This window comes from Leucoraja erinacea, unplaced genomic scaffold (genome assembly GCF_028641065.1).
Source record: "Leucoraja erinacea ecotype New England unplaced genomic scaffold, Leri_hhj_1 Leri_245S, whole genome shotgun sequence".
Classification (NCBI taxonomy): domain Eukaryota; kingdom Metazoa; phylum Chordata; class Chondrichthyes; order Rajiformes; family Rajidae; genus Leucoraja; species Leucoraja erinaceus.
Window position 1 is genome coordinate 79,119 of NW_026576146.1, and position 16,155 is coordinate 95,273.

The window sequence follows — 16,155 nt, forward strand, 5'->3', positions numbered from 1 at the left end:
CATCTGGAGGATTGTTGCGATGAACGATGCGAACATAGTGAGTAGTGGCACTCGGAAATGGAGCAAGCGTTCAGCAATGCCAGAGTCAAAGATCAGAGGACTAGGACGGTGAGATGAGTTTGGCATGATAGACATAGCTGGCACATAAAACAAATATTAAAAAAACAAAACCCGATAAACGTGACTCAAGTAATGAGTCGAGTCGAACACACATCAAGATACAACACATGTTTATTAAAGATCACTTACAGCATTGGTCTGCAGTACATTACAGTTCCTAGCAGCTATTCATACTGAATGTCGTAGGTGTAGCGGCAGATTTTTCAGATCTTTCAGGAAATTAACTCCCTAGCCACTAATTGGGTGAGAGGGGATAAGGGGAATATCTTCGGTACGCATGCAAGCTGCCTCAGAGACTTTCAGAGCTTCTACTTTATAAAGCTTCAGCACACAGTCTTTTAATGAATATTTTCTTTATTGTAGATATAAAACAGTAAGATACATCCAAGGTTTTCCGACTTGTTCCAGCAATCTTCTTCGAACTCCAGCGCATTGCTTCAGATACTAGAAAACTCCTCGTGTCTCCTTCTTCACATGAGGCTTGACATGCTTGACCTGGACTTGACATGCTTGACCTGGTCGAAGGATAAACCTTCTCCCTCTCCTGTCCAAAACGAATCCCCAACTAAACTAACACGCAAGCAGTTAAGCTGCATAAACACGCCCCAAGACACGTCATAAAATCCCACCCACATTATAACGGGCTGGCTAAAATTTAAAGGAACATGCCATCCACAATGACATGCAAAACAGGCCAAATGGCCACTACAGTAGGCAAGCTCTTATATGAATCGCATATTAGGTGGAGCAACTATTACCAAGCACAATTGGTTAGTAGGAAATAACCAATCTACACTTTTATCTGTTGTGGTACTTGCTTCAACAACCTCCTTCGGCAGCCTCATTGACACCATCCCCTGTAGCTCCCTCACCAAAGATACACAAACCCTTCACCTGAAACCAATATCAAAAACCTTTTATATCCAAGATTATTAGACCCACACTGTGAATGATTAATCCCTCTGATTGGACTGTGTTTACCCTCAATTTGACTAAATTGATATATCAGAAAATAATGGTCAAACAAAATGTGTAGGAAGGAACTGCAGATGCTGGTTGATACCAAAGATAGACACGAAGTACTGGAGTAACTCAGCGGGTCAGGCAGCGTCTCTGGGAAAAGCAATAGGTGACCTTTCAGGTTGTAACACTTCTTCAGTCTGATGAGTCTGAGTCTGTATCGCCTAACGTCTCGAGTCCTGTATCGCAGGATTGTCCTGAAAAACAAAAACACAAAATAAATTTATCTCCACTTTGTCATCAGTGAGTTGGTACAAAATACAAGCTGAAAATAACACATGGCTATCGGGGGCACAGCGGGTAGAGCCGCTACCTCACAGCGCCAGAGACCCGGGTTCAATCTTGACGTTGGGTGCTGTTTGTATGGAGTATGTACGTACTCCCCGTGACCTGCGTGAGTTTTCTCTGAGATCTCCGGTTTCCTCCCTCATCCCAAAGATGTACAGATTTGTAGGTTAATTGCCCCTCTGTAAAATTTCCCCTAGTGTGCAGGGAGTGGATGAGAAAGTGGGATAACATGGAACTGGTGTTCTTGAAGGTAACATGGAACTAGAAGGGGGTGGCACGGTGGTGCAGCGGTAGAGTTGCTGCCTTATGACAATGGCGCAATGGGCTAAGTGTTCGGCTGGCAACCTGAAGGTGGACGGTTCGAATCCTGCTTGGAGTGTACTGTCGTTGTGTCCTTGGGCAAGACACTTCACCTACCTTTGCCTGGGACTAGAGACGGAAATTAGCTACTGATTGGCTATAATCTCGCATATTTACATGCAAATGTTAATTAATATGCACTGTCCCTATAAACAAAACATTATTATTATTATTATTATTATTACGGCACCAGGGACCCGGGTTCGATCCTGACTACGGGTGCTGCTGTACAAAGTTTGTACGTTTGTACGTTCTCCCCGTGACCCATGTGGGATTTCCTCTGGGAGCTCCGGTTTCCCCCCACAGGTTTGTACGTTCATTGGCTTCGGTATAATTGTAAATTGTCCCTAGTGTGCATAGGATAATGTTAGTGTGCAGGGATTGCTGGTCGGTGAGTACTTATCTTGTTTCTGCGCTGTATCTCTAAACTAAACCATTAATTTTAAAACTTTGGTAAATAAATGTCATTATTTGCAGGTGCAACACATCACAGACATGTACATTCACAGCTGGAGAGAGTGAGTGGATCAGGTTAAGGGGCTGAATTGCCTTACGTAGCAAGTCCATTATAGTTGTCTGGTACTTCTGATATTTGTTGAAGTTCTTCTGGACAATGGAGGCAATATTGGACAGATTCATGGTGTGACACTTTTGCTGTGAGGTGCTGTAATAAAAAGGTGAACCGTAGTATTATTCATGAAAACATTGAGATTAAGAAACCCCAAAACCCATGAAACATTATGCTCCCGACTAATTAACTGCATGTGCAGGAAAGAGCTGCAGATGCTGGTTTATACTGAAGACAGACACAAAATGCTGGAGTATATCAGCGGGACAGGTAGCATCTTTGGAGAGAAACATAGAAACATAGAAATTAGGTGCAGGAGTAGGCCATTCGGCCCTTCGAGCCTGCACCGCCATTCAATATGATCAGGAACAGGTGACGTTTTGGGTCGAGACCCTTCTTCAGACGACAAATGTGAAAGTCCAAGACATTTCAGTTCTTTGTGCATTCACACCTTCAAGGGATCTCCCAGTGGCTCAGCACTTCAACTCCCCCTCCCATTCCGAATCTGACCTTACTGTCCTGGGCCTCCTCCATGGTCAGAGTGAGGACCACCGGAAATTGGAGGAACAGCACCTCATATTTCACTTGGGCAGTTTGTACCCCCGCTGTATGAACATTGACTTCTCTAATTTCAGGTAGTCCTTACTGTCTCCTCCCCTTCTCAGCTAGCCCTCTAGCCCTCTGGCTCCTCCTCTTCCTGTCTTCTTCCTGCCCCCCCCCCCCTCACCCTCACATCAGCCTGAAGAAGGGTCACGACCCAAAATGTCGCCTGTTTCCTGTCCTCCATAGATGCTGCCTCACCCGCTAAGTTCCTCCAGCATTTTTGTCTACCTTCGATTTTCCAGCATCTGCAGTTCCTTCTTAAACTATACATATGTCCTTGCCAGATTGTCACTGATATGGGAAGGCAGTTCACCAGGATGATGGGTATAAGTAGCCTATTCCGGCTCCCACTTTAGCCTGTCGAGATGCAGCGCGGAAACAGGCCCCTCCTCTACCGAGTCTGTGCCAACCAGCGATCCCCACACTCACTGTCCTACACACACTAGGGACAATTTGCAATTTTACCAAAGCCAATTAACCCACAAACCTGTACGTCTCTGGATGGGTGGAAACTGGAGCACTCGGAGAAACCTACACTCCACACAAACAGTGGTATTCCCAGCCATCTCCCTCACCTTAAAGCTGTGCTCACTTGTATTTGACTTAAGGTTATGTCCCCCAGTATATGAGAAAACTATGCCCTCTGAACAACACTGTTGTGTTATTCAGCGATCCCCGCACATTAACACTACCCTATACACACAAGGGACAGTTTTTACATATGTATACATATCATACCTGGCCAATTAACCTACAAATCTGTACGTCTTTGAAGGGTGGGAGGAAACTGGTGCACCCAGAGAAAACCCTGTACGTTCTCCCTTCCGATCGCAGGGAGAAATTACAAACTCCGTACAGGCGGCACCCGTAGTGAGGATCAAACCTGGGTCACAGGTGCTGTGAGGCAGCAACTCTACCGCTGTGCTACCCTGTCTTTGTTGTGCTGTCGTGGGATAATATCGAACTGGGGGATACAGTTATGAGATAAGAATGCAGGCATCTAAAGCTGAAGTAACTGAGCCAAGCAAAGCAACAGCCATAGATACATGGAGCACGGAAGCAGGCCTTTCAAACCCAACTTGTCCATGACATCCAAGATGCCCTATCTACGCTAATCCCGTTGCCCATGTTTGGCCCATTTTCCTCCACCACATTCAATTGTAAGATAGGTCTCAACCCCAAACGTCATCTATCCATGTTCTCTAGAGATGTTTCCTGTTCCGCTGAATTATTCCAGTATTTTGCGTATTCATTTGTCAAAAGTCCCCCTCGCTTGTATCCACCTATCACTCGCCGTGCATTGTCCAGCCCCTCCTCTAAATAAGCCTGAAGAAGGGTCCCCATCCAAAACGTCATTTATCTATTTTCTCCATAGATGTTGCCTGACCCGCTGAGTTACTCCAGAACTGTGTATCATTTTTTTGGTTAAAATACCTGTTGATTTGCGGTCCTTGAGTGCGTTGTTCTGATTTTCCAGTAGTATTAAGCAACCTGTCACCAAAACCAAATGATGCAGCATTACTCGCCGATAATCTATAATCAGTAACCCGTACCTGCCTTCTCCCCATATCCCTTGATTCCGCCAGCCTCTATCTAACTCTCTTTTGAATTTATCCAGTGAATTGGCCTGTATCCCCTCTGTGGCAGAGAATTCCACAAATTCACATCTCTTGGGGGGAATTTTATTTTTCTCATCTCAGTTTTAAAGGGCCTCCCCTTTATTCTTAGACTGTGACCCCTGGTTCTGGACTCCCCCAACATTGGGAAAAATTTTCCTGTATCAGTTGTGTTCAGTTCTGGGCACCGTGTTATAGGAAAGATGATGTCAAGTTGGAAAGGGAACAGAGAAGATTTACGAGTATGTTGCCAGGACTAGAGGGTGTGAGGCATAGGGAGCGGTTGAGTGGGCTGGGACTCTATTCCTAGGAGCGCTGGAGCATGAGGAGTGATTTTATAGAGGTGTATAAAATCATGATAGGAATAGATTGGATATATGCACAGAGTCTCTTGCTCAGAGTAGGGAAATCGAGGACCAGGAGACATAGAATCATAGAGTCATAGATTGATGGAGCACGGAAGCAGGACCTTCGACCCAACTTGTCCATGACAAACAAGTTGCCCTATCTATTCTAATCCCAGTTGCCCATGTTTGGCCCATTTCCCTCCACCACAATCAATTGTAAGAAGGGTCCCAACCCCAAATATCACCTATCCATATTCTCCAGAGATGTTGGCTGACCTGCTGAGTCCTTTGTTAAAAGTCCACGTATCCACCTATCACTCGCCATGCATTGTCCTGCCCCTCCTCTCTTCCAGCTTTCACCCCGTCCCACCTCAATAAATCTGAAGACATGAAACATCATCTATCAATTTGCTCCACAGATGTTGCCTGACCCGCTGAGTTACTCCAGAACTGTGTGTCATTTTTTGGTTAAAGTACCTGTTGATTTGCAGTCCTTGAGTGCGTTGTTCTGAGTTTCCAGTGGTATTAAGCGTACCAGATGATATAGGTTTTCTTGCCGGAATTAGTATTTGCCGACTAAAATAATACAAACTGTAAATTAGCATAAACAAGATTATAGAATATTAGAAACAATATTTTGAGCAATATTTAGAAGTAGAGATGGAGTAGAGAACTTCAAATTCCTAGGAGTCAATATCACCAACAACTTCTCCTGGATCACCCATATTGAAAATATGTTATTCAAAATTCAATTGAAAATCTAAAAATAGTTGAGACAGTAAGAATATTTAAAGGTACATGAGCTCAGGAAATAATTTGCATTGGTTTGTCCACATCTGGTGTCTACTTTAGAAGTTTATTCCCAAGGTTGGCTCTTTTGGCGTAGTATTTCATTTCCTGGTTTGTGTCTTTGAGAATATCCTAGTTATATAATAAATTTTGATGTAAATTATTTTATTAAGTAAAAGAGTAGCTTGACTTTTTTGGGTTCTGAATAAACTGAAGTTTTCTAATTCTGTGGTGTTAGAGGAGCTGTGGTAATCAGGAAACCTGCATCCAAGCTCTTCTGATAGTGATTCCTGTTATGCCCAAGCAATAGACAATTGACAATAACGGGAGAAGGGTGTTTCCTGGGGATCCTGGAATCCACCTCCAGTTTAAATTCCATTTGGAATATTTTGGAGGACCAAGAAACAAAGAAGAACAACCAACCAAGAAGACTTGGTAGTTTCTGTAAACAGAAATCTTCTGGCTGTTATTGATAAAGATCGTTACATTGTTAAGACGGAATTGCAAATGTTGGGCTTGTGACTAAGTTCCTAGAAGTTTGTGATCAACAGTTGGTGATTGATATAACTATAGTATGACAAGTGTATTGTATTAGTGACAAGTATACTTTGAATGGTTACAGCCTGTGATTGTTTTGTGTTAAACGTCATTGCTGCAACTCTGTATAAACATGTGACTACGTTCCCAAAATACTATAAAAGATGCCGTATGTCTTCATTCATTAGAGTGGTGGCTCAGGGAGAGTTAAGTGACTGTTACATACTTGACTCTGTACCCCTGACACTCTCGCCGGCTGATGATCAGTACACCTTGTGCTGGTTTACCTAATCAATTGTGAGTTGGCTGTTTTAAGAAATGAACCTTAACATCTTCAGGTTTAATATTGTCAGGTAAAGTAAAACACTTTGTTTTGCATCCTATCCAAACTGATCAGCTATACCATACAGAAATACAATCAAGTCAAACTCAAGTACAATAGGTAGAGCAAATCAGAAGAAACAGAGTGCAGAATATAGATCTGAGCATTGTTGCGCATCAGTTCTAGAGACAAAGTCCAATGTCTGCAATGGGGTAGAGAACACCTCTCCTAGTGTTCTAATAGTCTTGCCAAACAAAGTCAATATCAATCATTTGGATTTAAGATTTCTCGAAAAGGTGCTGAAAGTACTATCGTGTATGAAGGTAGCAAATCTCCAGGGCCGGATCAGGTATATCTGAGGACATTGTGGGAAACTTGAGAGGAAATTGCAAGAGGCCTGGGTGAAATTTATGTGTTGGCTTTAAATACTGGAGAGGTGCCAGAAGACTGGAAGGTGGCAATCTTTGTGCCTTTATGAAAGAAGGGCTGCAGGGTAAATGCTGGAAAGTATAGACCAGTGAGCTTAACATCTGTAGTTACCAGATAGTATTCTGAGGGATAGGATATACTTGCATTTAGATGGACAAAGGCTGATTTGGGGAGAGTCAGCATAGCTTTGTATGTGGGAGGTCAAGATTGAGTTTTTTGAAGACGTGACCAAAAAGGTCGATGAGGGCAGGGCTGCAGATGTTGTATATATGGACTTCAGCAAAGCATTCGGGAAAGTTCCACACGGTAGATTGCTCTGGAAGGTTAGATCGCATGGGACCCAAAGAGATATAGCTGAGTGGATAGAAAAATTGGCTTCATGGAAGGAAGCATAGAGCGCTGGTGGAAAGTTGCTTCTCGGACTGGAGACCAGTAACTATTGGCGTGCTTCAGGGTTCAGTTACTGTTTGTCATCTATATCAATGATCTGGATGAGTATGTACTGGGCAAAATTAGCAAGTTTGCTGATGATACGAAAGTGGGTGGTTTTGCAGATAGTGAAGATGGTTGTGAAAATTTGCAGCAGGATCTTATAACCATATAACAATTACAGCACGGAAACAGGCCATCTCAGCCCTACAAGTCCGTACCGAACAATTATTTTCACCTAGTCCCATCTGCCTGCACTCAGACCATAACCCTCCATTCCTTTCTCATCCATATACCTATCCAATTTATTTTTAAATGATAAAATCAAACCTGCCTCCACCACTTCCACTGGAAGCTCATTCCACACAGCTACCACTCTCTGAGTAAAGAAGTTCCCCCTCATATTACCCCTAAACTTCTGCCCCTTAATTCGGAAAGTCATGTCCTCTTGTTTGAATCTTCCCTACTCTCAATGGGAAAAGCTTGTCCACGTCAACTCTGTCTATCCCTCTCATCATTTTAAAGACCTCTATCAAGTCCCCCCTTAATCTTCTGCGCTCCAAAGAATAAAGCCCTAACTTATTCAACCTTTCTCTGTAACTTAGTTGCTGAAACCCAGGCAACATTCTAGTAACTCTCCTCTGTACTCTCTCTATTTTGTTGACATCCTTCCTATAATTGGGTGACCAAAATTGTACACCATACTCCAGATTTGGCCTTGTACAAATTTAACATTACTGTTGAATCCATCTTGCTACTGCTGCATTTATACCCAACAATTGAACCTTCTTAACCAACCTTCCATGAGGAACCTTGTCAAAGACCTTACTGAAGTCCATATAGACAACATCCACTGCTTTACCCTCATCAATTTCCCTAGTAACCCCTTCAAAAAATTCCAGAAGATTAGTCAAACATGACCTTCCAGGCACAAGTCCATGTTGACTGTTCCTAATCCAACCCTGTTTATCCAGATGCTTATATATATTATCTCTAAGTATCTTTTCCATTAATTTGCCCACCACTGAAGTCAAACTAACAGGTCTATAATTGCTAGGTTTACTCTTAGAACCCTTTTTAAAACAATGGAACCAAATGCTCAGTACGCCAATCTTCGGGCACTATTCTCGTTTCTAATGACATTTGAAATATTTCTGTCATAGCCCCTGCTATTTCTACACTAACTTCCCTTCAATCAATCACTAATCTTGATTGATTGGCCAGGTGTTCTGAAGAATGGTTGATGGAATTTAATATAGAGAAAATGATGTGTTGCATTTTGGGAAGTCCAACATGGGCAGGACCTACACAGTGAATGGGAGGGCTCCGGGGTGTGTTGTGGAGCAGAGGAATCTATGAGTGCAGGTGCATGGTTCCTTCAAGGTGAAGTTGCAGGTAGATTGGGTGGTTAAAAAGATTTTTGGCACATTGGCCTTCTTCAGTCAGAGTATTGAATATAGAGGTTGAGAATTCATGTTGTAGTTCTATACGATGTTCATGAGGCCACATTTAGAGTTGTAGAAACATAGAAAATAGGAGCAGGAGGAGGCCATTTGGCCCTTCAAACCTTCACCACCATTCATTGTGATCATGACTAATCATCCACAATCAGTAACCCGTGCCTGCCTTCTCCCCATATCCCTTGATTCCGCCAGTCCCTAAAGCTCTATCAAACTCTCTGTTAATTGTATCCAGTGAATTGGCCTCAACTGTATTCTGTGGCAGAGAATTCCACAAATTCACATCTCTCGGAGTGAATTTTATTTTTCTCATCTCAGTTTTAAAGGGCCTCCCCTTTATTCTAAGTCTGTGGCCCCTGGTTCTGGACTCCCCCAACATTGGGAAAACTTTTCCTGCATCAGTTGTGTTCAGTTCTGGGCACCGTGTTATAAGAAAGATGATGTCAAGTTGGAAAGGGAACAGAAAAGATTTATGAGAATGTTGCCAGGACTAGAGGGTGTGAGGCATAGGGAGAGGTTGAGTGGGCTGGGACTCTATTCCTAGGAGCGCTGGAGCGTGAGGAGTGATTTTATAGAGGTGTATAAAATCATGATAGGAATAGATTGGATATATGCACAGAGTCTCTTGCTCAGAGTAGGGAATCGAGGACCAGAGGACATAGAATCATAGAGTCATAGATTGATGGAGCACGGAAGCAGGCCCTTCGACCCAACTTGTCCATGACAAACAAGTTGCCCTATCTATGCTAATCCCAGTTGCCCATGTTTGGCCCATTTCCCTCCACCACAATCAATTGTAAGAAGGGTCCCAACCCCAAATATCACCTATCCATGATCTCCAGAGATGTTGGCTGACCTGCTGAGTCCTTTGTTAAAAGTCCACGTATCCACCTATCACTCGCCATGCATTGTCCTGCCCCTCCTCTCTTCCAGCTTTCACCCCGTCCCACCTCAATAAATCTGAAGACATGAAACGTCATCTATCAATTTGCTCCACAGATGTTGCCTGACCCGCTGAGTTACTCCAGAACTGTGTGTCATTTTTTGGTTAAAGTACCTGTTGATTTGCAGTCCTTGAGTGCTTTGTTCTGAGTTTCCAGTGGTATTAAGTGCACTGCCACCAAAACTAGGTACAGAATTACACACCGGAAATACTGGCTGACTAAAATAATACAAATCGTAAATTAGCATAAACAAGATTATAGAAAATTAAAAACAATATTTCAAGCAATATTTAGAAGTAGAGATGGAGTAGAGAACTTCAAATTCCTAGGAGTCAATATCACCAACAACTTCTCCTTGTTCACCCATATTGAAAAGTGGTGTTATTCAAAATTCAATTGAAAATCTAAAAATAGTTGAGACAGTGAGAATATTTAAAGGTACATTAGCTCAGGAAATAATTTGCATTGGTTTGTCCACATCCGATGTCTACTTTAGAAGTTTATTTGCAAGGTTGGCACTTTTTAGGTAGTATTTCATATCATGGTTTGTGTCTGAGAATATCCTAGTTATATAATAAACTAGGCTAAGTGGGACCCGTTGGGTCCCAGCATCACACGGGAGGGCTGGTCAGCAACGCAATATTCCACCTCTCCACCAATTCCAATATTGCTCGCCAGTGGGGGGGTGGGCTTTCTGTTGTGCTAGTATGTGCGTTGCGGGCCAAAGGTACTGGTTTCCAGAGCCGAATGGATTCTTGGGCTATCAGCCGACTGTTGCAACGATTTTAAAAGCCAAGCCAAGCCAAGGCAAGGTAAACAATTGGGCAGCATCCACCTGACAACCAAAATTCATTTTGTGCACACAAACTTTTTTTAACAAGACGAGGCAAACAATTAGGCTGCAGCCACTGAAAACCAAAATTCATTTTGTGAACACAAACTTTTTTTAAAAGGCGAGGCAAACAATTGGGCAGCAGCCACCTGACAACCAAAATTCATTTTGTGAACACAAACTTTAAATAAAAAGGCAAACAATTTGGCAGCAGCCACATCGAGGGGACTCACCGTGGTGTAGACATGCGTTCAGTGTTATCACAGCTCAGTGAGCCGTGACCCTCTGCTTCCTGGGTCTGGCAGAGACCGAGTGAGGCACGACACTTTCAGGTTTTATAGTCCCTCCCCCCTGCCGCCAGCAGGGGCAGCAGAGAGAATGGGGAATTAAAAAAAAAACATTAATATCTTTCTGATTTTTCATCGATGGGAAAAACCCTCTAGTCTCGGAAGGCGGAGCTATGAGCGAGGTGGCCAAAAATGACGGCCGTAGGTAGCGGCGTTCTCTCGGAAATCGCAGCACAGTGGGCCAAACGCGGTCAAGATCAGACTTTTAGTAATATACTAGACCAATTACAGACCCGTTGGGTCTGCTCCCCCAATGGTGTGATCCCCCAACCCAATATTCCACCATGCACCCGTCTCCTCCAACGGAACTGAACCCGTTCCCAAATGTAAGATTCCAGCACTCCCCTGCCTCCCTAAGCAGTGAATTTAAAAAAAAATCCAATTTCACCTCCCTGCCTACTGCAGCAGTTCCAATTGCAATACCAATTGGCCCTCCCCCTCCTGTTGAAGCACTTGCTGTGATATCCCATTGAGGTGAAAAGTTCAGAGTGTTCCTGTCTTACAACTTTGTTTTGAAGTGTGTTGGAAGCTGATAGGAAGGAGCAGCGAATCAAAAGGCAGAAAGGCAGCCGGACGCCAGGCGGCAGCCACACAGTTTTAATATATAACTAGACCAAGTGCAGACCCGTTGGGTCTGTTTCCCCAACAGCGTTTGCGGGGGGGGGGAGTAGGGGCTGCGGCATCACACTCAAATTAACCACCCCCCAAACTCACAGGTGGGGGTGGGGGGGGGGGGGGGGGGGGGGGTGGGAAGAGAGGGGGGGAGGGGGAGAGGAGGAGGAGGAAACATGACAGATTTTGGAGGGAAAAGAGAGCAGGGAAGGGGGTGAGAGAGAGGGGGATGGGGAGATAGATGTGGGGGAGGGGGGGATGGGGAGGGAGGGGAGGAGGAGAGGGGTAGGGAGAAGGGGGCGGGTGGAAAGAGGGAAGGTGGTGGGGTAGAGTGGGAAGGGGGGTGAGGGAGAGAGTGAGAGGGGGTGAGGAGAGGGAGAGGGGTGAGGAGAGGGAGAGGGATGAGGAGAGGGAAACATAGAAATTAAGTGCAGGAGTAGGCCATTCGGCCCTTCGAGCCTGCACCACCATTCAATATGATCATGGATGATCATCCAACTCAGTATCCTGTACCTGCCTTCTCTCCGTACCCCCTGATCCCTTTAGCCACAAGGGCCACATCTAACTCCCTCTTAAATATAGCCAATGAACTGGCCTCAACTACCTTCTGTGGCAGAGAATTCCAGAGATTCACCACTCTCTGTGTGAAAAATGTTTTTTCTCATCTCGGTCATAAAGGATTTCCCCCTTATCCTTAAACTGTGACCCCCTGTTCTGGACTTCCCCAACATCTGGAACAATCTTCCTGCATCTAGCCTGTCCAACCCCTTAAGAATTTTGTAAGTTTCTATAAGATCCCCCCTCAATCTTCTAAAATCTAGCGAGTACAAGCCAAGTCTATCCAGTCTTTCTTCATTTGAAAGTCCTGACATCCCAGGAATTAGTCTGGTGAACCTTCTCTGTACTCCCTCTATGGTCTGTTTCCCCAACGGCGTTTGCGGGGGGGGGGAAGAGGGGAGGGAGGAGGAGGAAACGGGATAGATTTGGGAGTGAAAGGAGAGCGGGTAGGGGGGGTAGGGGGTGGGAGAGGGATGGGGAGAGAGCTTTGGGGGAGGGGGGATGGGGAGGGAGGGGAGCAGAGTGGGATGGGGAGAGGGGTGGGGGGGGGGAAGAGGGGAAAGAGTGGGGAGGGAGGAGGAGAGGTTTAGCGGGAATGATGGAAGAGGGATAGGGGAAGGGTGTGGGGGGGGGGAGAGAAGGTAGGGGGTGGGGTAGAGAGGGAAGGGGGTGGGGGAGAGAGGGGATGGGAGAGGGGTGAGGAGAGGGGGAGGAGAGAGCGGGAGAGAAGTGGAAGAGTGGGGAGGGAGGGAGGGGTAGAGGGGTAGCGGGTGGTGGAAGAGGGACAGAGGGGTAGGGGAAGGGGGTGGTGGTAGAGAGGGAAGGGGGTGGTGGTAGAGAGGGGAGGGGGGTGGGGGAGAGAGAGATGGGTGGCAGAGGGAGAGGGGTGAGGAGAGGGACACATAGAAACATAGAAATTAAGTGCAGTAGTAGGCCATTCGGCCCTTCGAGCCTGCACCATTCTCCATTCAATATGATCACGGCTGATCATCCAGCTCAGTATCCCGTACCTGCCTTCTCTCCATACCCCCTGATCCCTTTAGCCACAAGGGCCACATCTAACTCCCTCTTAAATATAGCCAATGAACTGGCCTCAACTACCTTCTGTGGCAGAGAGTTTCAGGTGTGATTTATATAAATATTTTTACACAATATGTGACAATTTCATGTAGTTTGGTGACTTGGGTCACGAAACTGCTGAATAAAGCTCCTCGGCCCACAGCCTATTCTCTGTACTCCCAATATGGCAACAATGTATTTGAGTATTGGGCATTGTGACATCACACGATGGAACGTTCACAGGGGGCTGCTTGTGTGGGTTAGAATCCAGTTTCTTTTTGAAATATTGAGGTGGTGGGGGTGTAGGATTTGATTAAGAAAGCGTACTTAAACACGACGAAATGTAACGAGGAGCGGATACTTAGAAAGAAAAGCGAAATCTCTACCGAAATGGAAAAGACGTCGGCGATCCTGCGTCCGGTTTCGGAGTTGCGGAGCGTCAAAGGAAGAAACGCGGCGGACGCCGTACGGCGGCAGGCGGACTGATTTGAGTTTTATATATATATAAGATATAAGATAGATAGATAGAAGAAGATAGTATTCTTAGGGGTAGAATATACATACATTTAGGACAAGAGCTGATTGGGGAGAGTCAGCATAGTTTTGTATGTGGGAGGTCGTCATTGAGTTTTTTGAAGACGTGACCAAAAAGGTTGATGGGGGCTGGGCTGCAGATGTTGTATATATGGACTTCAGCAATGCATTTGGGAAAGTTCTGCATGGTAGATTGCTCTGGAAGGTTAGCTCGCATGGGACCCAAGGAGATATAGCTGAATGGATAGAAAATTGGCTTAATGGAAGGAAGCAGAGGGTGATGGTGGAAAGTTGCTTCTCCGACTGGAGGGCTGTGAATATTGGTGTGCCTCAGGGTTCAGTACTGGGCCCAGTAATGTTTGTCATCTATATCAATGAAGTGGATGAGTACATACTGGGCAAGATTAACAAGTTTGCTGAGTGGGTGGTTTTGCAGATAGTGAAGATGGTTGTGAAAAATTGCAGCAGGATCTTGATTGATTGGCTAGGTGTTCTGAGGAATGGTTGATGGAATTTAACATAGAGAAATATGAAGTGTTGAATATAGAGGTTGAGAGGTCAGAATATTGAATATAGAAACATAGAAATTAGGTGCAGGAGTAGGCCATTCGGCCCTTCGAGCCTGCACCGCCATTCAATATGATCATGGCTGATCATCCAACTCAGTATCCCGTACCTGCCTTGTCTCCATACCCTCTGATACCCTTAGCCACAAGGGCCACATCTAACTCCCTCTTAAATATAGCCAATGAACTGGCCTCGGCTACCCTCTGTGACAGAGAGTTCCAGAAATTCACCACTCTCTGTGTGAAAAAAGTTCTTCTCATGTCGGTTTAAAGGATTTCCCCCTTATCCTTAAGCTGTGACCCCTTGTCCTGGACTTCCCCAACATCGGGAGCAATCTTCCTGCATCTAGCCTGTCCAACCCCTTAAGAATTTTGTAAGTTTCTATAAGATCCCCTCTCAATCTCCTAAATTCTAGAGAGTATAAACCAAGTCTATCCAGTCTTTCTTCATAAGACAGTCCTGACATCCCAGGAATCAGTTTGGTGAACTTTCTCTGCACTCCCTCTATAGCAATAATGTCCTTCCTCAGATTTGGAGACCAAAACTGTACGCAATACTCCAGGTGTGGTCTCACCAAGACCCTGTACAACTGCAGTAGAACCTCCCTGCTCCTATACTCAAATCCTTTTGCTATGAAAGCTAACATACCATTCGCTTTCTTCACTGCCTGCTGCACTTGCATGCCTACTTTCAATGACTGGTGTACCATGACACCCAGGCCTCGCTGCATCTCCCCTTTTCCTAGTCGGCCACCATTTAGATAATAGTCTGCTTTCCTGTTTTTGCCACCAAAATGGATAACCTCACATTTATCCACATTATACTGCATCTGCCAAACATTTGCCCACTCACCCAGCCTATCCAAGTCACCTTGCAGTCTCCTAGCATCCTCCTCACAGCTAACACTGCCCCCCAGCTTAGTGTCATCCGCAAACTTGGAGATATTGCCTTCAATTCCCTCATCCAGATCATTAATATATATTGTAAATAGCTGGGGTCCCAGCACTGAGCCTTGCGGTACCCCACTAGTCACTGCCTGCCATTGTGAAAAGGACCTGTTTACTCCTACTCTTTGCTTCCTGTTTGCCAGCCAGTTCTCTATCCACATCAATACTGAACCCCCAATGCCGTGTGCTTTAAGTTTGTATACTAATCTCTTATGTGGGACCTTGTCGAAAGCCTTCTGGAAGTCCAGATACACCACATCCACTGGTTCTCCCCTATCCACGCTACTAGTTACATCCTCGAAAAATTCTATCAGATTCGTCAGACATGATTTACCTTTCGTAAATCCATGCTGACTTTGTCCAGTGATTTCACCACTTTCCAAATGTGCTGCTATCCCATCTTTAATAACTGACTCTAGCAGTTTCCCCACTACCGATGTTAGACTAACTGGTCTGTAATTCCCTGTTTTCTCTCTCCCTCCCTTCTTAAAAAGTGGGGTTACATTTGCTACACGCCAATCCTCAGGAACTACTCCAGAATCTAAAGAGCTTTGAAAGATTATTACTAATGCATCCACTATTTCTGGAGCTACTTCCTTAAGTACTCTGGGATGCAGCCTATCTGGCCCTGGGGATTTATCGGCCTTTAATCCATTCAATTTACCCAACACCACTTCCCGGCTAACCTGGATTTCACTCAATTCCTCTAACTCCTTTGACCCGCGGTACCCTGCTATTTCCGGCAAATTATTTATGTCTTCCTTAGTGAAGACGGAACCAAAGTATTTAATCAATTGGTCCGCCATATCCTTGTTCCCCATGATCAACTCACCTGTTTCTGACTGCAAGGGACCTACATTTGTTTTA

At 44.9% G+C, this 16,155-nt stretch overlaps 1 protein-coding gene across 2 annotated transcripts in view; it reads right to left on the minus strand.

The window, feature by feature from the left end:
- Positions 1–213: 213 nt before the first annotated feature.
- LOC129716485 (E3 ubiquitin/ISG15 ligase TRIM25-like) overlaps positions 214–16,155 on the minus strand; it is an 88,332-nt gene continuing 72,390 nt past the window's right edge. Inside the window, exons 10-14 of one of the 2 annotated variants that reach the window (XM_055666348.1) lie at positions 9,946–10,050; positions 5,400–5,498; positions 4,394–4,450; positions 2,343–2,452; positions 214–1,337 (exon numbers count right to left, since the gene is read on the minus strand). In XM_055666348.1, the coding sequence (XP_055522323.1) occupies positions 1,276–1,337; positions 2,343–2,452; positions 4,394–4,450; positions 5,400–5,498; positions 9,946–10,050 (433 nt within the window). In that variant the 3' untranslated portion in view covers positions 214–1,275. The remainder of the gene's footprint in view (positions 1,338–2,342; positions 2,453–4,393; positions 4,451–5,399; positions 5,499–9,945; positions 10,051–16,155) is intronic. The other variant, XM_055666351.1, reaches the window with a different exon arrangement.